This window comes from Sminthopsis crassicaudata, chromosome 3, assembly GCF_048593235.1.
Source record: "Sminthopsis crassicaudata isolate SCR6 chromosome 3, ASM4859323v1, whole genome shotgun sequence".
Taxonomy (NCBI): Eukaryota; Metazoa; Chordata; class Mammalia; order Dasyuromorphia; family Dasyuridae; genus Sminthopsis; species Sminthopsis crassicaudata.
Window position 1 is genome coordinate 645,761,392 of NC_133619.1, and position 25,582 is coordinate 645,786,973.

At 39.7% G+C, this 25,582-nt stretch overlaps 1 protein-coding gene across 5 annotated transcripts; it reads right to left on the reverse strand.

Moving 5' to 3' along the window:
- Positions 1-50: 50 nt before the first annotated feature.
- On the reverse strand, positions 51-18,010 carry LOC141564992 (uncharacterized). Of its 5 annotated transcripts, XM_074307921.1 has the most exons (5): positions 17,802-18,010; positions 17,363-17,433; positions 16,241-16,367; positions 3,619-3,714; positions 51-2,444 (listed from the first exon to the last, which is right to left on the reverse strand). In XM_074307921.1, exons 2-5 carry the CDS (start codon positions 17,393-17,395, stop codon positions 436-438), a joined length of 2,265 nt encoding a protein of 754 aa, XP_074164022.1. In that variant the 5' UTR covers positions 17,396-17,433; positions 17,802-18,010; the 3' UTR covers positions 51-435. The 5 variants fall into 5 exon arrangements, with proteins under 5 accessions (XP_074164022.1, XP_074164023.1, XP_074164024.1 ...); XM_074307922.1 differs by lacking the exon at positions 3,619-3,714 and having other exon boundaries at positions 17,802-17,995; XM_074307923.1 differs by lacking the exons at positions 17,363-17,433; positions 17,802-18,010 and having other exon boundaries at positions 3,619-4,580; positions 16,241-16,273.
- Between the last annotated feature and the right edge of the window lie 7,572 nt (positions 18,011-25,582).

Here is a 25,582-nt window from a genome sequence, read left to right on the forward strand (position 1 = left end):
AATGAGTAATTTTGAAGTAAAAAGGAAAACAAAAAATGAGAGAACTGAGCTAGTTTAAGAACTTTCAGTGGTTTTGCCAGAATGTTTAATTAAAAAACAAATTCCAAATCAAGCCCATTTGATACAAAAATTTCAGAAACTGTACTGTCAACTAATGGCATCTTTGTTGTGTTGCAGCAAAGACTGTCAAGGAAGAATAGTGTTGTTAAAAAAAAATCTCTGAGAATTCCAAACCATATAATGGCTAGTGACATTCACTATCAGCTCATATCTGTGATATTCTACAAAAGATGACTATTCCTTTCATAATTATATCTACCCAGCTACTCTTTAGCATGTTTCACATTAATTCACTGATGTTTCCTATGACTTTACCATATTAAACATACAGGGGTTTTCATCAGGACAATAAGTCATACATAAGCAGGGTGTCCACTAATGCTGAGAAGTTAACCATGTTGTATTGGGAGGATAGAACATGCAAGTATGAGTTATCCAAGGATTAACAAGGCTTATTTTTTGACTGAAGGCTTTCCCACACTTGTTACATTCAAAGGGTTTCTCTCCAGTATGAGTTCTCTGATGGTTAATAAGTTCATCTTTCCGAGAGAAGGCTTTAGCACATTCATTACACTGGAAGGGTTTCACCCCAGTATGAATGCTCTGATGTCTAATAAGATTTCTCCTCTCACTGAAGGCTTTCCCACAATCATTACATTCAAAAGGTTTCTCTCCAGTATGAGTTTTCTGATGTCTAATAAGGGTTTCCCTCTGACTGAAGGCTTTCCCACATTCGTTACATTCAAAAGGTTTCTCTCCAGTATGAGTTTTCTGATGTCTTCTAAGGTGTCCCTTCAAACTAAAGGCTTTTCCGCATTCATTACAACTGAAGGGTTTCACTCCAGTATGAGTTAACTGGTGTTCAATAAGGTGTACTTTCTGGCCAAAGGCTTTCCCACATTCATTACATCCAAAAGGTTTCACTCCAGTGTGAGTTATTTGATGTCTTTCAAGGTGTCCCTTCAAAGTAAAAGCTTTTCCACATTCATTACATTCAAAAGGTTTCACTCCAGTGTGAGTTCTTTGATGTCTTTCGAGGAAACCCTTCAAGGTAAAGGCTTTTCCGCATTCATTACAACTAAAGGGCCTTACTCCAGTATGAATTAATTGGTGTTTAATAAGATGTACTTTCTGGCTGAAGGCTTTCCCACATTCATTACATCCAAAAGGTTTCACTCCAGTGTGAGTTATTTGATGTCGAATAAGGCTTCCACTGTCAATGAAGGTTTTGCCACATTCATTACACTCAAAGGGTTTTACTCCAGTATGAGTTCGCTCATGTCTACTTAGGGCTCCTTTTTCCGTGAAGGCTTTCCCACATTCGTAGCATTCAAAGGGTTTCACTCCAGTATGAGTTCTCTGATGTATAATAAGGGTTCTCTTTGCACTGAAGGCTTTGCCACACTCACTGCATTCAAAAGGTTTCACTCCAGTATGAGTTCTCTGGTGTCTAATCAGGGGTCCCTTTTCCAAAAAGGTTTTGCCACATTCATTACATTCAAAGGGTTTCAGCCCTGTGTGAGTTTTCTGATGTCTGTTAAGGTCTCCCCTCTGGATAAAGGCTTTTCCACATTCAATACATTCAAAGGGTTTCTCTCCAGTGTGAGTTCTTTTGTGGCTAATAAGATGTCCCTTCTTGCTGAAGGCTTTCCCACAGTGGTTACACTCAAAAGGTTTCTCTCCAGTGTGAATTCTCTCATGGCTAATGAGGTTTCCCTTCTTGCTGAAAGCTTTCCCACAGTCACTACAGGCAAAGGGTTTCTCTCTCATGTGAATGCCTTCATGATGAACCAAAGATCTCTTACTGATGGAGTCTTTGCCACATTTACGGTTTTCAGAGGGTTTCTCTCCAGCATGAATTCTCTGATGTTCAGGAAGGGTTGATGTTCTGCCAAAGGCATTTCCACTTTCGCTGTATTCATGTAGCTTTTCTCCAGCATGTAGTCTGTGAAACTTAATTAGATCTGAGTGGTAGCTGAAGGACTTCCTGCAAATGTTATACTTAAAATGGTTCTTCCCCATGGAGACGGTAGTACATTTATTAAGGTCGGAAATCCCTTGGAAGCTCTTACCAAATGTCTTATGTTTATGGGGACTTTTCCCCACATCACTACTCCATGGTGAAGCAAATCCAGACCCTGGACTAAAACTTCTCTTGAAAGTATTACACTGAGGTAGGCTCAAGCTATTAAAAGCTGTCCTGTGAGTGCCTGCTTCTCTTCTGGATCCTCTCTCTAAAACGGCATCATATTCTCCAGTTTTTCCCATTTCATAATGCCGGGTACTGTCTGCTTTCAGTCTTTTCTTAGACACTGCTCTTGTGCTAATGCCCTGAGACCATCCTGATTCCTGAGTTTCACATCTGGTCTCCTGAGTATGGAAATCTGAAAGAAAAATTTAAAAGTCACTCAGGAGTGATTTTGCTGGTTCTTCTCTCTTCCCTCACAACACACACACAGACACACAGACACACACACACACGCAACCATACACTCACCTTTATCACTGACTGATTTTAGGTAGAAGCCTAAGTGATGTTAAAAATAAATGAGATCAATAAACATTTATTTTTTCAATTGCTAATCATGGTTTTCTTTACTAGAAGAAAGGAGAGCTTTTTGTAGCAAATTCTACCTTTTATCTTTTCTATAAAGGTGAATGATCCTCAATGCCCAGGAAGAACAAGCCCTGTTTATAGGGAATTAAAATCAGTGAGCTGAGGAAAGCATCACAGAGCACCTTGCCATTAGGAAGAAGTGCCAAATAAAGCAAAGCTTTAACAGCATTACCACTGGAATCAATACTCTCAATGAAAAACAGAATCATTTTCTCGATATCAGAACAATGGAAAACAGATGGGAATGGGGAAAACCAACTGGAAAATGAACTTAAGTACACAGAAGGGATGTCTTTGGGTGAGCAACTAGAGAAACTTTTAAGTATTATTGAGCTTTGGAATCTAAAATCGTTCAGGAAATTTAAAAATTAAAATTCTCAAAGATATTGGACAGGACGAGAACCCAAATGATACAGCATTAGAGGAAGAAATGGAAAACCACTTTTCCATCACAATTTCGCCCAGTTCTTTTTCTGCTGGAGTATGAATTCTGGGGTTACTTGTTACATGCAGGAACTTTGATAAATACTAATAATTAAAGAAAATTGATGGCCACAAGGAGGATGACAGCTGGAAGGGCAAAATCAGAGATTAAATTTTAATGGGATTTTAGGATCCTTGATGGCATCAGATGTCTCAGGGGAAAAAAAGTGGTGTTCTTCTTTTTATTGGTTTTAAAATTCATCTTAAATTCCCTGCCATTAACCAAAATGTTCATATCTACAAATGCCTTTTTCAAACTTTTTATATCTTTTTTTTTTTTTCCTGAGAGGTAGATAAGGAGAGAAAGCTATCCCCAAAGGGAATTGTTCCAGTGAAAAAGGGAGCTCCTGCTCCTTCAGTCTGAGGTTGTCGAGGGGCCTTGGGAAGTCTCCATCCAGCACAGTTCAGCTGAGCCTGTTCTCCCAATGGGCTCATATGGTTTCTCATCACCCACTCACCTGGGCAGTGCCCTCTTGGTGTTTCTCCCTCAGACTTCCAAGGTGCCTCTCCTCTCTCCAACAGAGAGATCATATCCACATTGGAAACGGGCAACCCTAATCATCGGAATAGGAAAGAGGAAGTCATGGGGGCTGAAAGATACCTCAGAGTTCCGTTTTCTTCATGGAAAGCAGGGTGGTTGAGAAAGGGCAGGTATATGAGGGTCTCCAAAGCAAGCTCTGTGCTGAGTCCTGAGGAGGAATGGGTCTCCATTCACCTGACCATCCTAAGAGTTAGACTGGACCTCTGCAGGTCTCTCTTAGAATCCCGGTATTGGAGAGGAGGTTGGGGTCTCTGTGAGTGATCCTCCTAGAAAAGACTCCCCTTCCCCACATCTCACCTGGAAAGAGTGCCTCGACCTCGGGAGGAAACCCCAGCCTTTGGGGCAGCTGGCTGGGCAGGACTATTCTAGACATCAGACCTTTTCCCCTGTCCCTGGCCCTCTGGGTTCTGCCCTTTGACAGAACTATCGTGCTCCTTTTGAGCCTTCTCTAAATGATACCAGGATGACAGAAACCCTGCTCTAGCTTCTCTGTGTCCCAGTCTCTGAGGGTGGAGGAGACAGGGACCATCAGGGCCTTATTCATGGAAGCCCTGTCTCTCCCCCTCCCATGGATGCCTCCATTAAAAACCCAAAGCTTCTCAGGACAAGCTGTGGTCGCCCTAGGACTTCTGACTACACAGATCCCAGACTCAACCAAATGCCGACATGGTTAAGGATCTTCTGGGCCCTGCCTCACCTTCCAGAACGGTGTTCCCTACAAATTTTAGTGCAAGAGCACTTAGCAAATGGCTCTTCTGAGAAGCAAATTGTTCAGAGGAGGTACAGACGTAGCTAAGACGTCATCCGTGCTTCCTGACGGGGAGCTTCCAGTCTGGAAAGTGCGAGATCCGTGCAGAGCAAGACTCCAAGTGAAGGGCCCTGAGAAATGTTTGGAGGGGGTCAGAGAAGGCTTCCTAAAGGAAGCAGCCCGATTCACCAGGATTTTACCTTGTATCTTTCCTATGAAGAAAAAAGGGGCCTAGAAATTCTTCCTCAGAGCTAGCATAGAGAGCAATGGAGGACAGGAAAGGGAAACATCCTGACTGTGGCTGTGAAGGGCTCCCTGCCACATGGCACACAGTCTGGGATCTTTTTAAAAAATTATTATTATTATTATTATTATTTTATAATTATAACTTTTTACTAACAGAACATATGCATGGGTAATTTTTTATAACATTGTCCCTTGCACTCACTTGTGTTTGGACTTTTCCCTTCCCTTCTTCCACCCTTTCCCTTAGATGGCAGGTAGTCTTATCCATGTTAAATATATTATAGTAGGGCGGAGCCAAGATGGCGGAGAAGAAACACACTACTCAGTGAACATCCTCACTCCCTCACAACCAATTAGATAAATTAAGTCTCAGAATTAGCTCAGGACTGATAGATACCACAAGGACTGGAAGCACGACTTACCAGCTGAAGAGAATCTGGAGTTTCAACAGGAAAGGTCAGTTCTCAGGGGAGGAATAAGAAAGACCAGCACAGACGGTGGGGTAGGGGCACACTGCGCCCATTGCGCTGGGAGGGGCTCTGGGATCAGAGAAGCCACTGAGGTAAAGGAATCTGGCACAGGCTGTTAGCTCTTCTCTGCTAATTATTTAGCAGTTCAGAAGAGAAAGCCAAAATATTTTAAAACTCAGATTAGATTTCCCCCCCCCCCCCACCCTGGGGGTGACTCGGCAGACTCGGCACCAGGGGGTGTGGCCTCAGCTACCTCCTGAGAATAGTTAAGAGACTGACAAGTGGGTGGATACGGCCCAAGGCAACACACTCGGCCTAGCTTAGCTGGAGGGAGTGGAACTCAGCTCCAGGAAGTCCCAGAGAAGCGGAACCTTTGAACTAGGGACCGCGGTTTCTGGCAGACACTTCCAGTTTGAGCGCAGGGGCTTCTCACGTCACCTGCTGCAGACACCCACTCCCCACCCGGACACATAGGCTGAGCTTCTTGCTGTCTTCACTATTCTACGCCCTCAAAGCACAGCAGTGCTAATCACCTCTGAGGCGCTTCCAGGGACGGGGGTGGGGAACTCTCTCCCAGAGCTCTCTCTTAGGCGCGGGCGCAGGGGCCGCTGCATCCATCCGGTCTGGGAGGAAGCTGGTAAAGAAGTAAATAATTTCCTACCCCAGGGACAGACCCCAAAACATTTTTTAAGTAATGAGCAAAAAAGCTAGAAAAACTATAGATTCCTTCTATACAGAGAAAGAGCGGGTACCCAACCCCGAGGAAGTTAACAGCAAAGATTCAGAAGATAACAACCTAAAGGGGAACGATTCCTGCCCCCCATCACATAACTCTCTCCTAGAAGAAGCTCTTAAGAAATTGAGGGAGATCGAAGAAAAATGGGGCAAGGAAAGGGAAGTTATGATAGAGAATAACAACGTCCTGAAATTGGAGTTGGAAAAAATAAAGAATTCACAGGAGATGCAGGGGAAACAAAATTAGTGAATTAGAAAAGGTTAAAAAAACACAGGAAAGTAGGATTTCTGAATTGGAAAAGATAAAAAAGTCTCAAGAAAATAGAATTTCTGAATTGGAAAAAGAAAATAATTCTCAAAAAAAAAAAATTAGGGAAATGGAAAAAAATTCAATAGAGCAAAATAATTCATTTAAAAACGAAATTGGGCATTTACAAAAAGAACTAAAAACTGTGAAAGAAGAAAATAACTCCTTAAAAGTCAGGATGGAACAAATAGAAATGAATGATTCACAGAGAACCCAAGAATCAGTCAAACAAAACAAAAAAAATGAGAAGCTGGAGAACAACGTCAAATACTTACTGGGAAAATCTATAGACCTGGAAAATAGATCTAGGAGAGATAATCTGCGGATTATTGGACTTCCAGAAAACTATGACCAAAAAAAGAGCCTAGATTCTATTTTACAGGAAATTATCAAAGAGAACTGTCCAGAGATAATAGAAACAGAAGGGAAAGTAGATGTGGAAAGAATTCAACGTACTCCTTCTGAAATAGACCCTAAAAAAAGAACACCACGGAATATTGTGGCTAAGCTGCAGAATTACCACACAAAGGAGAAAATCCTGCAAGCAGCTAGAAAAAAACAATTTAAATACCAAGGTGCCACAATAAGGGTCACCCAAGATCTGGCTGCCTCCACATTAAAAGATAGAAGGGCCTGGAACCTGATATTCCGTAAGGCAAAAGATCAAGGACTGCAACCAAGAATGAACTACCCAGCTAAGTTTAGCATCTTTTTCCACGGAAGAAGATGGTCATTCAATGAAACAGAGGAATTCTATATGTTTCTAAGAAAAAAACCAGACTTAAACAAAAAATTTGATCTACATCCACAAGACTGAAGAGAAACAGAAAAAGGTACACAGAACCCTTGAGAACTGTAACTCTGTTGTGGGTATATTAAAAATACTCAAGGATAATTTGATTTTACTGATATAAAAGAAAAAAAGGGGGGTGTAGTAAAGGGAAGGAGGTCGGTTCAGAAAAAGGAGAAGGAGTGATAAAAAGAGGGAAACTACATCCCAGGAAGAGACATAGAAAATACACCATATCTGAGGGAACTTAGTGAGGGGGAGAATCATTGTGTGAATCTTACTCTCATCAGAAGAGGCTCAAAGAGTAAATAATTAACATATTTGTTTTTCAGAGAATTTTCTCTCACCTCATTAAAAGGGGGGAGAGGAAAAGGGAAAAGGAAAAGGGGAATAAGTGAAGGGACTTGGAGGGAGGGGGGAGGGATCCTAAAAAAAAAAAAAAAAAAAAAAGAGGGAGGGTTGCGCGTCACAAGGGGGGTCTGTAAATTAAATATCGGGGAGGGGGATCAGGGGGGTCAAGGGAAAAAAGCATAATCTGGGGATAATACGATGGCAGGAAATACAGAATTAGTAATTTTAAACTGTAAATGTAACTGGGATGAACGATCCCATCAAACGGAGACGGATAGTAGATTGGATCAAAAAGCAGAACCCTACAATATGTTGCCTACAGGAAACACACTTAAAACAGGGAGATACATACAGAGTAAAGGTAAAAGGTTGGAACAGAGCCTATTATGCTTCAGGTAAAGCCAAAAAAGCAGGGGTAGCTATCCTTATCTCAGATCAAGCAAAAGCAGAAGTAGATCTCGTTAAAAAAGATAAGGAAGGAAACTATATCCTGCTGAAAGGTAGCATAAATAATGAAGCCATATCAATACTAAACATATATGCACCAAGTGGTATAGCATCTAACTTTCTAAAGGAAAAATTAAGAGAACTGCAAGAAGAAATAGACAGTAAAACTATAATAGTGGGAGATCTCAACCTTGCACTCTCAGATTTAGACAAATCAAACCACAAAACAAACAAGAAAGAAATTTAAAAAGTAAATAGAACATTAGAAAAACTAGGTATGATAGACCTTTGGAGAAAACTGAATGGCAATAGGAAGGAATATACTTTCTTCTCAGCAGTTCATGGATCCTATACAAAAATTGACCATATACTAGGACATAAAGATCTCAAAATTAAATGTAGGAAGGCAGAAATAATAAATGCCTTCTTCTCAGATCACAATGCAATAAAAGCTACATTCAGTAAAAAGTTAGGGGTAAATAGACCAAAAAGTAATTGGAAACTGAATAATCTCATCTTAAAGAATGACTGGGTGAAAGAGCAAATTATAGAAACAATTAACAATTTCACCCAAGATAATGATAATGATGAGACATCATATCAAAATCTTTGGGATGCAGCTAAAGCGGTAATAAGGGGAAATTTTATATCTTTAGAGGCTTATTTGAAGAAAATTGAGAAAGAGAAGATTAACGAATTGGGCTTACAACTTAAAAGGCTAGAAAAAGACCAAATTATAAACCCCCAACCAAAAATTAAACTCGAAATACAAAAATTAAAAGGAGAAATCAATAAAATTGAAAGTAAAAAAACTATTGAATTAATAAATAAAACCAAGAGTTGGTTTTATGAAAAAGCCAATAAAATAGATAAACCTTTGGTAAATTTGATCAAAAAAAAGAAAGAGGAAAATCAAATTGATAGTCTTACAAATGAAAAGGGGGATCTTTCCACCAATGAAGAGGAAATTAGAGAAATAATAAGGAGTTACTTTGCCCAACTTTATGCCAATAAATTTGATAACTTAAGTGAAATGGATGACTTCCTCCAAAAATATAGGCTCCCTAGATTAACAGAGGAGGAGATAAATTGCTTAAATAGTCCCATTTCAGAAAAAGAAATAGAACAAGCTATTAATCAACTCCCCAGGAAAAAATCCCCAGGGCCAGATGGATTCACATGTGAATTCTACCAAACATTTAAAGAACAATTAGCCCCAATGTTATATAAATTATTTGAAAAAATAGGGGATGAAGGAGTCCTACCAAATTCCTTTTATGACACAGACATGGTACTGATACCTAAACCTGGTAGATCGAAAACTGAGAAAGAAAATTATAGACCAATCTCCTTAATGAATATTGATGCTAAAATCTTAAATAAGATATTAGCAAAAAGACTTCAGAAAATCATCTCCAAGATAATACACTATGATCAAGTAGGATTTATTCCAGGAATGCAGGGCTGGTTTAATATTAGGAAAACTATTAATATAATTGACCATATTAATAATCAAATTAATAAGAACCATATGATCATCTCAATAGATGCAGAAAAAGCATTTGACAAAATCCAACATCCATTCCTACTAAAAACTCTTGAGAGTATAGGAATAAATGGATTATTCCTTAGAATAATCAGGAGTATATATTTAAGACCGTCAGTAAGCATAATATGCAATAGAAATAAACTGCAACCTTTCCCAGTAAGATCAGGAGTGAAACAAGGTTGCCCACTATCACCATTACTATTCAATATAGTACTAGAAACGCTAGCCTCGGCAATAAGAGCCGAGAAAGAGATTCAAGGAATTAGAGTAGGAAATGAGGAAATTAAACTATCACTTTTTGCAGATGACATGATGGTATACTTAGAGAACCCCAAAGACTCTGCTAAAAAGCTACTAGAAATAATTCAAAATTTCAGCAAAGTGGCAGGATACAAAATAAATCCACATAAATCCTCGGCATTTTTATATATCACTAACAAAATGCAACAGCAAGAGATACAAAGAGAAATTCCATTCCAAACAAATGTTGATAGTATAAAATATTTGGGAATCCATCTACCAAAGAAAAGTCAGGAATTATATGAGAAAAATTACAAAACACTTGCCACAAAAATAAAATCAGATTTAAATAATTGGAAAGACATTCAGTGCTCTTGGATAGGCCGAGCGAATATAATAAAGATGACAATACTCCCCAAACTAATCTATTTATTTAGTGCTATACCAATCAGACTCCCAAGAAACTATTTTAATGACCTAGAAAAAATAACAACAAAATTCATATGGAAGAATAAAAGGTCAAGAATTGCAAGGGAACTAATGAAAAAAAACTCAGAGGAAGGTGGTCTAAGTGTACCTGATCTAAAGCTATATTATATAGCAGCAGTCACCAAAACCATTTGGTATTGGCTAAGAAATAGACCGGTAGATCAGTGGAACAGATTAGATACAAAGGACAAAAAAGGGTACATCTATAGCAATCTAATCTTTGACAAACCCAAAGATTCCAACATTAGGGATAAAAATTCATTATTCGGAAAAAACTGTTGGGAAAACTGGAAATTAGTATGGCAGAAATTAGATATGGATCCACACTTAACACCATATACCAAGATAAGATCAAAATGGGTCCATGATTTAGGCATAAAGAGGGAGATAATAAATAGATTAGAGGAACAGAGGATAATCTACCTCTCAGACTTGTGGAGGAGGAAGGAATTTATGACCAGAGGAGAACTAGAGATCATTATTGATCACAAAATAGAAGATTTTGATTACATCAAACTAAAAAGTTTCTGTACAAATAATACTGATGCAAACAAGATTAGAAGGGAAGTAACAAATTGGGAAAATATTTTTAAAAACAAAGGTTCTGACAAAGGTCTCATTTCCAAAATATATAGAGAACTGACCATAGTTTATAAGAAACCAAACCATTCTCCAATTGATAAATGGTCAAAGGATATGAACAGACAATTCTCAGAGAAAGAAATTGAAACTATATCCACTCACATGAAAGAGTGTTCCAAATCACTACTGATCAGAGAAATGCAAATTAAGACCACTCTGAGATACCACTACACACCTGTCAGATTGGCTAAGATGACAGGAACAAATAATGACAAATGTTGGAGGGGATGTGGGGAAATTGGGACACTAATACATTGCTGGTGGAGTTGTGAAAGAATCCAGCCATTCTGGAGAGCAATCTGGAATTATGCCCAAAAAGTTATCAAACTGTGCATACCCTTTGACCCAGCAGCGCTACTACTGGGATTATATCCCAAAGAAATACTAAAGAGCGGAAAGAGACATATATGTGCCAAAATGTTTGTGGCAGCTCTTTTTGTTGTAGCTAGAAACTGGAAGATGAATGGATGTCCATCAGTTGGAGAATGGTTGGGTAAATTGTGGTATATGAAGGTTATGGAATATTATTGCTCGGTAAGAAATGACCAGCAGGAGGAATACAGAGAGGGTTGGAGAGACTTAAATCAACTGATGCTGAGTGAAATGAGCAGAACCAGAAGATCACTGTATACTTCAACAACGATACTGTATGAGGATGTATTCTGATGGAAGTGGAAATCTTCAACATAAAGAAGATCCAACTCACTTCCAGTTGATCAATGATGGACAGAGGTAGATACACCCAGAGAAGAAACACTGGGAGGGGAATGTAAATTGTTAGCACTAATATCTGTCTGCCCAGGTTGCATGTACCTTCGGATTCTAATGTTTATTGTGCAACAAGAAAATGATATTCACACACATGTATTGTACTTAGACTATATTGTAACACATGTAAAATGTATGGTATTGCCTGTCGTCGGGGGGAGGGAATAAGGGAGGGGGGGTAATTTGGAAAAATGAATTAAAAAAAAAAAAAAAAAAGTTGAAACTCTAAAAAAAAAAAAAAAAAAAAAATATATATATATATTATAGTATATCCTAGACATAACATATGTCTGCAGAACCATACAATTCTTGTGTTGCACAGCAAGAATTAGATTCAGAAGGTAAAAATAACCTGGAAACAAAAACAAAAATGTAAATAGTTCACACTGATTTTCCAGTGTTCTATTTCATCCCCATTACATATGATGCTTGCTGATGGTTTTTAATAGAAGCTCCTGACTATTTTAAGGAAAAGTCCATTTATTCCTATACTCTCAAGTATTTTTATTAGGAATAGATGTTGGATTTTATCAAATGCTTTTTCTGCATGCTTTGAGATGATCATATGGTTTTTGTTAATTTGGTTATTGATATAGTCAATTATGCTAATTGTATTCATTAGGCATATTGGTCTATAATTTTCTTTCTCTGTTTTCAACCTACCTGGTTTAGGTATCAGTACCATGTCTGTGTCATAAAAGGAATTTGGTAGGACTCCTTCAATCCCTATTTTTTCAAATAGTTTATATAACATTGGAGTTAATTGTTCTTCAAATGTTTGGTAGAATTCACTTGTAAATCCATCTGGTCCTGGGGATTTTTTCTTAGGGAAGTAGTTAATAGCTTATTCTATTTCTTTTTCTAAAATGAGACTGTTTAGACTATTTACTTCTTCCTCTGTTAATCTGGGCAAGCTATATTTTTGAAGGTATTCTTCCATTTCATTTAAGTTATTGAATTTATTGGCATGAAGATGGGCAAAGTAACTCCTAATTATTGCTCTAATTTCCTCTTCATTAGTGGCAAGTTCTCCCTTTTCATTTTTAAAACTAACAATTTGATTTTCCTCTTTCCTTTTTAAAATCAGATTTACAAAGGGCTTATCTATTTTGTTGGTTTTTTCATAGAAGCAATTCTTAGTTTTATTAATTCAATAATTTTTTTACTTCCAATTTTATTAATTTCTCCTTTTATTTTTAGAATTTCAAGTTTAGTATTCATTTTCTAGCTTTTTTTAGTTGAAAGCCCAAATCATTAACTTTCTCTTTCTCTATTTTATGCAAGTAGACTTCTAGAAATATAAAATTTCCCCTTATTACCACTTTGGTTGCATCCCACACATTTTTGTATGACATGTCATTATTATCATTTTCTTGGGTAAGTTATTAAGTATGTCTATGATTTGCTGTTTCACCCAATTATTCTTTAGTACAAGATTATTTATTTTCCAATTATTTTTTATCTATTTTCCCCTGCCTTTTTATTGAATATAATTTTCATTGAATCTTGATCTGAAAAGGATGCATATATTATTTCTGCCTTTCTGCATTTGAATTTGAGGTTTTTATATATGGTCAACTTTTGTAGAGGTTCCATAAATTTCTGAGAAGAAAGTGTACTCCTTTCTGTCTCCATTTAGTTTTCTCCAAAGATCTATCATAATCTAACTTTTCTAGTATTCTATTTACATCTTTGACTTCTTTCTTATTTATTTTGTGGTTTGATTTATCTAATTCTAAGAGTGCAAGATTGAGATCTCCCACTATTATAGTTTTGCTATCTATTTCTTGTTACACCTCTCTTAATTTGTGTTTTAAGAATTTAGATGCCACCCCACTTGGTGTACATATGTTTAATATTGATATTGTTTCATTATCTATGCTACCCTTTAGCAAGATATAATACCCTTCCTTATCTCTTTTAATTAGATCAATTTTTGCTTTTGCTTGATCTGAGCTCAGGATGGCTACCCCTGCTTTTTTTACTTCACCTGAAGCATAGTAGATTCTTCTCCAGCCTTTTACTTTTAATCCATATGTATTGCTCTGTTTCAAGTGTGTTTCCTGTAAACAACATATTGTAGGATTCTGGCTTTTAATCCAGTCTGCTCATTGCTTCCTCTTTATGGGGGAGTTTACCCCATTCACATTTATGGTTAAAATCACTAATTCTGTATTACTTGCCATCTTGTTAACTCCTGCTTATGCTTTTCTCCTTTCCTTCCTCCTTACCCCGCCCCTCCCCACAAGATTAAACTTGTGAGCATCACTTGCTTCTCACAGCCCTCCCTTTTTAGGATCCCTCCCCCCACCTTAGAGTTCCTCCCCCTTTCTTACCCCTTTTCTTCACAATTTCTGTATTCCCTTCGGCTTAGCTTATTCCTTCTCTTTTCAGTTTTGCCCTCCCACTTTTCAATGAAGTGGGAGAAATTTCTCCAAAAATCAAATATGTCTAATATTTTTCTCCTTAAGCCAATTCTGATGAGAGTAAGATACACACTATGTCCATCCCTCTCCCTTCTTTCTCTCAGATATATTAGGTTTCCTTTGCCTCTTCATGAGGTGTAGTACCCCCACTTTACCCTTTTTCTGGTGCAATTCCACCTCTAGTTTCTAGAACAAATTATACATGTGTTCTTTATGTACCTTTATAACAGAAATATAGTTGCCAAGGTTTCTTTTTATCTTTTTATGTTTCTCTTAAGTCCTATATTTTGAAATCAAACTTTTTCTTTAGTTCCGTTTTTTCCATCAGAAATAGATGAAATTTACCTATTTCATTAAATGTCCATCTCTTTCCCTGCAAAAAATGCTCATTTTGGCTGGGTACGTAATTCTTGGCTGCATACCAAGTTCCTTACCCTTTCAGAATATCAGATTCCAGGCCCATTGATCCTTTAATGTGGATGCTGCTAGATCTTGAGAATCCTTTTTTGTGGCTTCTCTATATTTGAATTTTTTTTTCCTAACAGCTTTTTTTCCCTAGCATCCTTGGCCTGATAGTTCTGGAATTTAGCCACCATATTTCTTGGAGTTTTGATTTTAGGGTCCCTTTCAGTAGGTGATGGATGAATTCTTTCAATGTCTATTTTATCCTCTGTTTCTATAACATCTGGGCAGTTCTCTTTGATAATTTCCTGGAAAATAGTGTCCAGATTCTTTTTTTCATCTTATTTTTGAGGAAGTCCAATAATTCGCAGATTCTCTCTCCTAGATCTAGTTTCCAGGTCTATTGTTTTTCCAAGAAGGTATTTGATATTTTTTTCCATTTTTTCTTTTTTTTGGTTTTGTTGCCTGATTCTTGGTGTCTCCTCAATACAGTCAATTCCATTCATTCAATTCTGATTTTTAATGATTTTCTTCATTCACTTTAAAAAATTTTTTTTTAATTGTCCAATTGAGTTTTGAAGTGAGTTGTTTTGTTCTATAGATTTTTTTTTTCCATTTTGCCAATTTTATTTTTTAGAGAGCTATTTTCTTTTTCCAATTCACTAATTCTGTTTTTCAAGGATTTAATTTCTTTATCTACTCTATCTTTAAATGAGTGGGATGATCCTCTTGCCAAGCTCCCCTTTCCTTTCCCCATTTTTCTTCTAGCTCTCTTGTGAGAGCCTTTTTAATTACTTCTATAAGTCTTGTGTGTTGAGGACCAAATCATATCCCCCTTTGGGGATTCATCTGGAAACAGTCTGTTTTTAGTTTCCCTAGGTTTAAAGTCTGATCTCTATCCATATAGAAACTCTCTATTGTTAGAGCACACTTAAATTTTTTGCTCATTTTGTCAAAGAATCAAAGAAAACAAACTAACAAAAAAAGCAAATGAAGTCTGCTTTTTTTTTTGGGGGGGGAGGCTGGATGGTATTAACCAAGGTTTCTCTACAGACTGCAGGGAGTGAGATACTAGCAGGGCAGCAAGGGCTGCGCTGGGTCTGCCTGTCAGCACTCTGAGACTCTGACAGAGTGCTGAGTCACTCTGGGTGGGTGTGGCCAGTTCCCTAGAGACTCTAGCTTTTCCCGGTTATAGTCTTTACCTCCTATGTTTACAGCTTCTCTGCTGGTCTATTGGCTTGCTGCCAGGGCAAAGTAGTCACACTGTGGTAAAATTCTCCCCGTAGGATCAGCTGAGCTCACACCCCCCCCCCACTCTGGTCTGCTCCGTGTGAGCCGCCTTCCATACTCTCACTGTCTGCCAACTGGCCCTGCCCGTGAGCAAATACGGATCTTTTCTGTCGAATTTCGAGGATATCTTCTGTTGGTAATTATTTGTGGGTTTTTTCAATCACGTACTAATTCCGAGACCTTGTCATGAAATAAAGTATCCTGAGAGCAAGGAGCTTAGATAGATGTGTGTGTCCTCTCCGCCATCTTGGCTGGAAGTCCACAGTCTGGGATCTTTAGACGAGCTCAAACTCCACCGGGCATCCCAGAACACCTCCCCTCCTCCTTATCCCCAGGTCTTCCTGGTGGAGGGCTCCCCAAGCTGGCTTTGGGATGCTCAAGCTCACCCCTCACTTTCTGTGGCCCAGCTGATTTACAACCATGATGAGCATCTCCCTCCCCAACCTCCAGCCTCCTTTTCCCTGCAGTTTTCCCTTTGGAGGGCAAGGCCTGCCCTTCCTTTTCTTAGGTGTATTCCCAGTGCTTAGCACAGGCAGGGCACACAGGAGGCATTTAATAAGATGTCCAAAGAACCGAATTCCAGCCCATGGGCAGGTTATTGTTATTACTATTTTTGGCCACTGGGAGAACAGGACTCACCCAGGAAGATGAAGTTCTCATAGTTTTCCAGCATCACGCGCCTGTACAGGGCTCTCTGCACAGGATCCAGCTCTCTCCACTCCTCCCAGGTGAACTCCACCGCCACGTCTTTGAATGTGACTGATTCCTGAAAAGTCAGATAGAGTCTGCTCACATCTCAGCCCGCTGGGGAACACAGTCCACTTCGGACTCCACAAAGTGGGGGGAGCAGGGACTGGATGGCATGACATCCTGCGGAGGCATGATAGATGTGGCCACTGACCAGGACACAAAGAGAAACCGAGGTTGTGTAAAAGGTAACTCCCCTGCCCTCGGCTCCCCGCCCTCCCGGGGAGCCCCGCTTTCTGGCTGATTTCTCTATCCAACAGACTCTGAGGCCTTTGCCACCATGGCTCCACTGCTGCGTCACCTCGAATGTGTCTCGTCTCTGCAGCTCTCTGTCCCTGTAACGGTCCCCCCACCATGCTGGGCCCGCAGGTGAGCGGCTTTCAAGGTTCCGGAGAACGGCCCAGGCCAGCTGAGCTTCTGAGTTAGAGTCAGCTTCCTCCATCACAGTGCAATCCCCGAAATTAGGGAATGTTTTTCTTTTGTGTATAGTTTTACATAGATCTATACACACACATGTATGCATGTATACCCAGCATTCAGCTCAGGAGAATTAGTTGCTGCTTCTCACACACGACAATTTTTCATGCCTGTTGTGGAAGTTCAGGCTCATAATCGACAATTATTTCTCTGTTTTAGGTTTTCCCTTTTGTCTTCCGGCACTTATGGACATCTGACTCTCCCCAGAGCAGGAAGGAAGCTTGGAGGTTATGCAGGGTAAATCCTCCGGCTACATTCACATGCCCAGCTTTCACCGGCACACCGGTGCTAAGAAATGTCCTTGTCAAATGCTACACTTTGATTGTGAAGCTCGCTCATCAAGGCTGCACCTTACTGATACAGCAACTGCTGTACTTTAGTTGTGAAACTTGCTAATTCCGTTCCAACTGAAATGATCTAGAACCTCTTTATGAAGTGTTCAAGCAGTGGGAGAGCGCACCCATGAGGAGAGAAAGAGCTGCTTGTATATACAGCAATGAAAGGGTATTCCAGGAGAGAGGGTACAGCTGAACTCACCCGGAATCTGGATAACGGGAACCCAGAAGCCATTCCTTCCTCTCCCTCCACACTCCAGAGTTCTGAGGAGCCTGAAGTGGTGAGATGAAAGGTCAGGGCAGAGAGCCAGCCCGCCCTGCAGCCTTTATGTTCCACGGTACTTTTACCCATTCCGTACGCTTTGATCCCCCGGCCGTTCAGGAACAAGATCCTTCATCTCCTGGGTCTGAGCCTTCTCTCTGGCCTAGAATGCTGCCCTCCTCTGCTCTGACTACTGACCCCCTCCCTCTCCCCCGCCCCCCCCCCCCCCCCCCCCCCCCCCCCCCCCCCGGCGCTTCAAGTCAGCCCGCTACAAGCACCTTCCCCCTCTCTCAGTGGCAATGCCTTCCCTCCACAGAGTGTCTCCAATTTATAGTGCATTCAGCTCGTCTGCACACCCACATGCGGGAGCAGTACTCACCTGCAGGGGGCACCAGGGCACGCTCCCGCCTCTCAGCTCCACGGGGCGGGGGGAGGGGGGTGCAGGGACAAAGCTGCGCCTGTGCACTCCCGGGGCCTCCAGGGAGCCTAATTAAACAGTCCAGACTCTCAGGGCAATGCTAGACCTCACCCTATGCACCAGAAGGAGAGCCGGGCCAGAACACGGAAGGACGATTCCCAACATACACCGGGAGGGAAGACTTCCGCCCTGGATGAACTTTAGCGGTTCCCTCCGCATTCTGGGAGATGAAGTCCATATTTAGGAAGCCGCTTGATGCCCCCGCCTGGGCCGATTTGCCAGGTTCATCCGAGGACTCCATCTCCCAGAGACCCCCGCGTTCTCATTTGGCGTGTCTGTTTGCGCCTGCGCACTGGAGGCTGAGCGGCACCTAGCCTGCTGAACCCTAGGGAATCTTGAGGTCCTCTGGGGCTGTTCTTGGCCTCCCCTCCCCCAATTTCACCCCCAACCAAACTTTTCCTTGGCCGGTCAACATCTGCGGGTTCCTCTGTCCTCCGGACAGTTTCTATCGAGCCATTTCCTTAAAAAATCTTTGCAAAGCGCTTTGCAGAATTGGGAGCACTCGGAGCTGCGGTCATGGGGGGGGGGTGTGGAAGGGGGTGGGGAGGCGGGCAGAGCACGAGAGGTTGGGAAGATCAGAGCCCGCGCGAGCTCCTTCCGTCAGCCTGTTTCCCTGTGTATGAAATGGGGATCACAACACCCCGACCTCCCCGAGGGGTTCTGTCTGCGCTCGGGACACAGTGGGTGCAATTTCAGTGCTTCTTCCCTTTTCCTTCCCCGACCCGGCAGTTCTGCTGTCCCCTGACCCCTGACACAGGGGTCTCACGTGACCAGAGGCGGCACCATGAGCGGGGGGGGGGGGGGGGGGGGGGGGGGGAGGGGAGGAGGGCCTCTCGTGTTGGTGACCGCCTGTGGAACACATGAAGGGGAGCTGCCCACGAGGGGCGGAGCCGAGGCTCCTGGGCATCGGGGTGGGAGGAGGGTCAGAGACAAGGGACCTTGTGTCCCACAACAGGAACTAGGCAGAGTCCTCCAACATTAGGGACAAAAATTCGTTATTCGGAAAAAACTGTTGGGAAAACTGGAAATTAGTATGGCAGAAATTAGATATGGATCCACACTTAACACCTTATACCAAGATAAGATCAAAATGGGTCCATGATTTAGGCATAAAGAGGGAGATAATAAATAGATTAGAGGAACAGAGGGTAGTCTACCTCTCAGACCTGTGGAGGAGGAAGGAATTTATGACCAGAGGAGAACTAGAGATCATTATTGATCACAAAATAGAAGATTTTGATTATATCAAATTAAAAATCTTTTGTACAAACAATACTAATGCAAACAAGATTAGAAGGGAAGTAACAAATTGGGAAAATATTTTTAAAAGCAAAGGTTCTGACAAAGGTCTCATTTCCAAAATATATAGAGAACTGACGCTAATTTATAAGAAACCGAACCATTCTCCAATTGATAAATGGTCAAAGAATGTGAAGAGACAATTCTCAGAGGAAGAAATTGAAACTATTTCCACTCACATGAAAGAGTGTTCCAAATCACTACTGATCAGAGAAATGCAAATTAAGACAACTCTGAGATACCATTACACACCTGTCAGATTGGCTAAGATGACAGGAACAAATAATGATGAATGTTGGAGGGGATGTGGGAAAACTGGGACACTGATACATTGTTGGTGGAGTTGTGAAAGAATCCGGCCATTCTGGAGAGCAATTTGGAACTAGGCCCAAAAAGTTATCAAACTGTGCATACCCTTTGACCCAGCAGCGCTACTACTGGGATTATATCCCAAAGAAATACTAAAGAGCGGAAAGAGACCTGTATGTGCCAAAATGTTTGTGGCAGCTCTTTTTGTAGTGGCTAGAAACTGGAAGTTGAATGGATGCCCATCAAGTGGAGAATGGTTGGGTAAATTGTGGTATATGAAGGTTATGGAATATTACTGCTCTGTAAGAAATGACCAGCAGGAGGAATATAGAGAGGCCTGGAGAGACTTAAATCAACTGTTGCTGAGTGAAACGAGCAGAACCAGAAGATCACTGTACACTTCAACAACAATACTGTATGAGGATGTATTCTGATGGAAGTGGAAATCTTCAACATAAAGAAGATCCAACTCACTTCCAGTTGATCAATGATGGACAGAGGTAGCTACACCCAGAGAAGAAACACTGGGAAGTGAATGTAAATTGTTAGCACTAATATCTGTCTGCCCAGGTTACTTATACCTTCGGAATCTAATACTTAATGTGCAACAAGAAAATGGTATTTACACACATATATTGTATCTTGGTTATATTGTAACACATGTAAAATGTATGGGATTGCCTGTCATCGGGGGGAGGGAGTGGGGGGGGGATAATTTGGAAAAATGAATTTAAAAAAAAAAAAAAGTTCACAGAGCTGTTGTGTTGACCCCATTGTTAAATGCCTATAAAACCTAGTCAGTATCCTAACATCATGCCAGGGAACTGAACCGCTTCCATTTAATTGTCTTGGGGAGATTCTGAAAATCAATTGGAAAATAAGATACTGGATGCTGAAGTCCTATCTCTGAGTGAACTGCCAGGCATTCAAACTGCTGTAGAATGCAACTCCAATGAGCTGGCCACATTGCTCAAATATCAAGTTTATTTTTACCTAAAAAACTAATTTATGGAGAACTCTTAGGCAAATGCTCACACAGAGGTCAGAAGAAGTGATACAAGAGTACTCTCAAGGTCTCTCTGAAGAATTTTGGAATTATGAGTTAGGGGAGGCACTGACACGGGACCATCCAACATGGCATGCCCACAAAAAAGAAGGCAGTGTGCCTTATGAGCCAGGCAGAATCAAGTAGCTTAAAGGAAATGTCAGATATACACATTTAGAGGCATCTCCATTCTAAAAGTTTATATGGATTATATGCTGGCTGCAGATGGTACCATCTTCCATACATTCTGACTATGTCACTTATAGCTGTATGACTTTGGGAAATTATTATACTTTCTTTTCTCACCTTTAAAATAATGCAAATGGGTTCCTTAGGTGCTTTGGCTACTTAGCTCTAAATCCTGATTCTATGGTCTGTGAGATATAAGCTACACATATGTGTTATATCTACTATATATACTAGAGAAATTAGGATGCAAGCACATATGTAGCAGTGCTAAAATGGAAATTCAATAAACTAAAGGTGGTAAAACGGAAATTCAATAAGTTAAAAGGGTGAAAACTTTCCACAGAGGCATATTTGAACCTGGAATAACTTAGGGCTTAGTTTGCATCTTTCCTTTCCAAGTATCCTTTCCCAAGTATTATTAGAGGCATCTGCATATATGTTCTCTCTTTATCAGGTTAGAAGTGTCTTCGATCACAAGGACTATGTTTTATTTCATTTTCAAATACCCAAGTGCTAAGCAAAAAAGCATCTAATAAACATTTGAGAGGATTAAATTTATAAAATACCTAGAGAAATTGGAATGAAAAAAATGTAATTAAAGAATTCAACTCTTAGCAGACAAGTATGACAAATGTAACTGTCATGACAGAAGGTAGAGTAGAATGAATAGAATTCTGCAAAGCTCAGACAAGTATCGATTTAAACACAGACAGTGGAATCTATTAAGGAATTTTGATTGAGAGAGATCTCCCTTTGAGGTAATGCTGAAAAATGGAGTTTGACAAAATGTAGCCTGAGGATGAGCTACAGAGTAACATTAATTTTTAACTAATACAGCATATTCATTTTTCCTTAATTTTCTCAATAATCACGTTACCAAAAGACTGGAAATGTATTCAATGATTGAGGGAATGGGTTTTTTAAAAAGTGTTTTTTAATGAAAGTGAGAGAATATTGGAGCAAAGTGTTTTTTAGTGAAAGTGAGAGAATATTGGAGCAAAGTGTTTTTTAATGAAAGTGAGAGAATATTGGAGCATCACAAGAAATGACCCATAGAAATATTTTAAAAAGTGGAATTATGAAGAGTGAGAATTGTAGAGGGAAAAAAAATCATCTTCACTGACAATGACTATTAGTAACACCAACATCATTCTGAAAAGCACATTTAAACAAGAGTTCAGACTAAAAGAAGCAAGTAAGAACTTTTGTTTACCTTTTATGGATGTAAATATAAAATACTTTATTTCATACACTAAATAAAGGAAATTACTATTTCACATAGGATAGTTTTGAATTGTCTTTAAAAATTGTGTTTGCAATTGCTATTTTAGAATGAAAAAGAAAAAAAACATTTAATGAATTGATCATTCAGAAAATATATTTCATAGGCTTACAGAATAATGAATTTAGAGGTGAAAGGGACGTTAGGGACCAATGATTAGGCCTCCCTTATTTTACAGATGAACAAACAGAGGCACAGAGAAATAAAATAGCTTGTCCAAGTCACTCAGTTGATGTGTTTGAAATAGGGTTTTTAGTTCAGGTCTTCCTGTCCAGCAACCTTCCCACTATGGCTCTTGGCTGCCTCAAAGCCATTTGAGTGGTTTTGCTAAAATGATCAGTGAAAAACTAAATCTCAGATCAGGCACAATTGTTACAAAGACCTAGTCAATTTTATTGGCACATAATAGCATATAATGTGTTATATGAGTGGAAAGGAGCACAGCCATTTTTTCAGTTCATCAAAGCACCATATGAATTTTCTGGTGAATAAAAAGAATCTTTCAGGTTCTTCTATATAAGTTACTCCCAGCAAAATTCTAAGAATTGGATTTAACAAAATCCCAAATATATTCCCATGGTCAATGAAACGTGGATCTATGCCATTATTACCTCTCTGATTCTTCTCAAGAAGTTCCCACCTTAGTTGCCGAGTTTTTCATCAGTTTCAATTATCTAATGTAATCTATTACAATTCATTAAATTACAAGATCCCTGAGGGCAAGAATCATCTTTTGCTCTTTGTTTGCATTCTCAGAACCTAGCACAATGCATACCATATAACAGACAATAACTATTTATTGATTGATGTGTTTGAGGATGTCTCCCACAGCTGGCAGCTTAATCATGTTCTAGTGGAGGGGTGCTTAGTGGGGAGAGGGATGAAAAGAAACTTGCAGGTGTGTGTTATGTGATGGCTTACAAGGTATATTTTCTGCCTGAAAGTTTTCCCACATTCATTACATTCAAAGGGTTTCTCTCCAGCATGAGTTCTTTGATGAGTCTTAAGTTGATTTTTCCTAGAGGAGGGTTTTTCACAATTGTTATATTCGAAGGATTTTATTCCAGTATGAATCTTCCAGTGTCTAATAAGGGTGTCCCTTTCACTGAAAGCTTTAGCATATATATTACATTCAAAAGGTTTTATTCTACCATGAGTTTTCTAATGTCTATTAAGGTTTCCTCTCTCACTCAAAATTCTCCTACATTCATTACATTCAAAGGGTTTCTTTCCCGCATGAGTTATCTGATGGGTTGTAAGTTCATCTTTTCTAGAGAAGGGTTTTCCACAATCATTACATTCAAAAGATTTTATTACAGCATGACTCTTCTGATGTCTAATAAGGGTTTCCCTCTCACTGAAAACTTTAGCCACATATATTACATTCAAAAGGTTTCTCTCCAGTATGAATTATTTGATGACTTTCAAGGTTTCCCTTCAGACTGAAGGCTTTCCCACATTCATTTCATTTCAAAGGGTTTCTTTCCAAGGTGAGTTAACTGATGATTAAGAAGGTATACCTTTCAACTGAAGGCTCTGCCACATTCAGTACATTTAAAAGCTTTCATTCTAATGTGAGTTTTCTGATGTTTAATAAGGCTTCCCTTGTCACTGAAGTATTTCCCACAGTCATTCAAGGGATTTACTCCTGTGTGACTTCTTTGATGTCTTCTAAACTCCCTGCCATCGAAGACTTTTCCACAAATATTACAATTTATGTCTTTTTCTGCAGACTGAATTCCCTGACTTAAAAATTATTACTTCAAATTCAGGGATTTCCCACATTCATTAAAGGAAAGGGCTTTGCTTTATTTCGAGTTACCTGATGGTTAATAAGATATACTTTTCTACTGAAGGCTTTTCTACGATTATTACTTTCAAAGAGTTTTATTTCAGCATGAGTTCTCTGGTGTGCCATGAGGGTTCCTCCATCATTGATAGCTTTCCCACATTCATTATCTTCAAAAGGTTTTACTCTGGTGTCTATTAAGAGTGTCCTTCAGTCTATAGGCTTTCCCACATTCATTATTACACTCATACGGTTTTACTCCAGTATGGGTTCTCTGATGGCTTACAAGGCCTCCTTTACAAATAAACACTTTCCCACATTTATTACATTCAAAGGGTTTCACTACAGTATGAGTTCCATGATGCATAATAAGGGTTTCTTTCTGGCTGAAAGCTTTTCTACATTCACTGTATTCAAAGGGTTTCTCCTCAATGAGGTCTCTGATGGTCAATGAAATTTTGCTTCATACTGAAGATTTTCTTATATTCACTATATTGATAGGGCTTCTCTCTGGTAGGAGTTTTCTGATGTCTAAGAAAGTTTCGAATATCATCAAAGGCTTTCCCACATTCACTACATTGAAAGGGTTTATTTCCAATATGAACTGTTTCATGTTGAGTGAAGTTTCTCCCATCAGTAAAGGATTTCCCATGTAAAGATTTTTACTTTTATTGTATTTATATATCTTTCCTTCTGAAGTGTAGTCTATGAAATTTAACTAGGTCTGAGTGGTAACTGAAAGACTTCTTGAATTTGTGAATCTTATAATCATTCTTCCCTGTAGAGACTGTATTACATTTGAGTAGGTCGGAAATTCCCTAGGAATTCTTACCAAATGTTTTGTATTTATGTGGGACTTTTCTCGTAGTATCTCTCCTCAGTCAAGAAAAGTTTGACTCTAGACTCAAATTTCTTCCAAATGTGTTATGCTGAGAAACCTTCACTTTATTAAGACTTGTTCTGAGATTAAGTGTTACTCTTTTGGATCCTTTCTCCTCATTGTCCTTGAGTATTTGTAAAATGACACCATGTTTTCCAGTTTCTACCATTCTGCAATGCCAACAATTGTCTTCTCCCAGTCTTTTTTTAGATGATGCTCCCATGAAAATTTCCTGTATCCATCTTAAATCATGGCTTTCATACTTGGGAATCTGAAATAAATTTTTAGAAATCACTAGTTTCTTTTCTCTGCATTGGGAAAAAGGAAACTTTTTGGTCTGCTCATTTTGTAGCAGATCATTGGTGCAATCACCTCTGGTCCTGGGGCAGGGGAGATGGTGCCTCTGGTCTAGAACTCAAAACCAAGAACTCCCTCCTCCTTTGAGTGCCCAAAGCCAGCACTGTTCCTGCTTCTGCCCTCACCAGGTGTGCTGATTCTTTCTTACCCAGGGCCATGTCTCAGCAGCACAACTGGGCCTGGTGTTCCTGATCAGCAGAGCTTCCCTCAGTATTCTCCAGCTTAGATGTCTGGTTCCCTACACTGTCTAGGAGGTGAAAATTCCTATAGCTGGGGCCAAGGCTGATCCCAGGGCTTGTACTTACTGTTTCAGTAGAAGTAGCTTGAAGGTATTTATACTACATGGGGCCAAATCTCTGTCTAGTATCTTTATATAGATTTTCTCTGATACTTCCAGGAGGATCACTGTTCTGTCCTAATTCTTATTTGTTTTTAATCCTTCCATGTTTGTTTTGAGGCATAATTTTGTTTTGTCTGTCTGGAGAAATTGGAATTTTCTCTCCTAGTGCACCATCTTCCTGGAATCTTCTTC

Excerpts from the sequence above, each read along its gene's own strand:
- LOC141564992 (XM_074307921.1), bottom strand. The coding sequence starts at position 17,395 with ATGGCTTCTGGGTTCCCGTTATCCAGATTCCGG. Across the intron at positions 16,368-17,362 it reads TCCCGTTATCCAGATTCCGG|GAATCAGTCACATTCAAAGA; the intron begins GTGAGTTCAGCT and ends CTGACTTTTCAG. Across the intron at positions 2,445-3,618 it reads ACCAAGAGGGCACTGCCCAG|ATTTCCATACTCAGGAGACC; the intron begins GTGAGTGGGTGA and ends TTTTTCTTTCAG.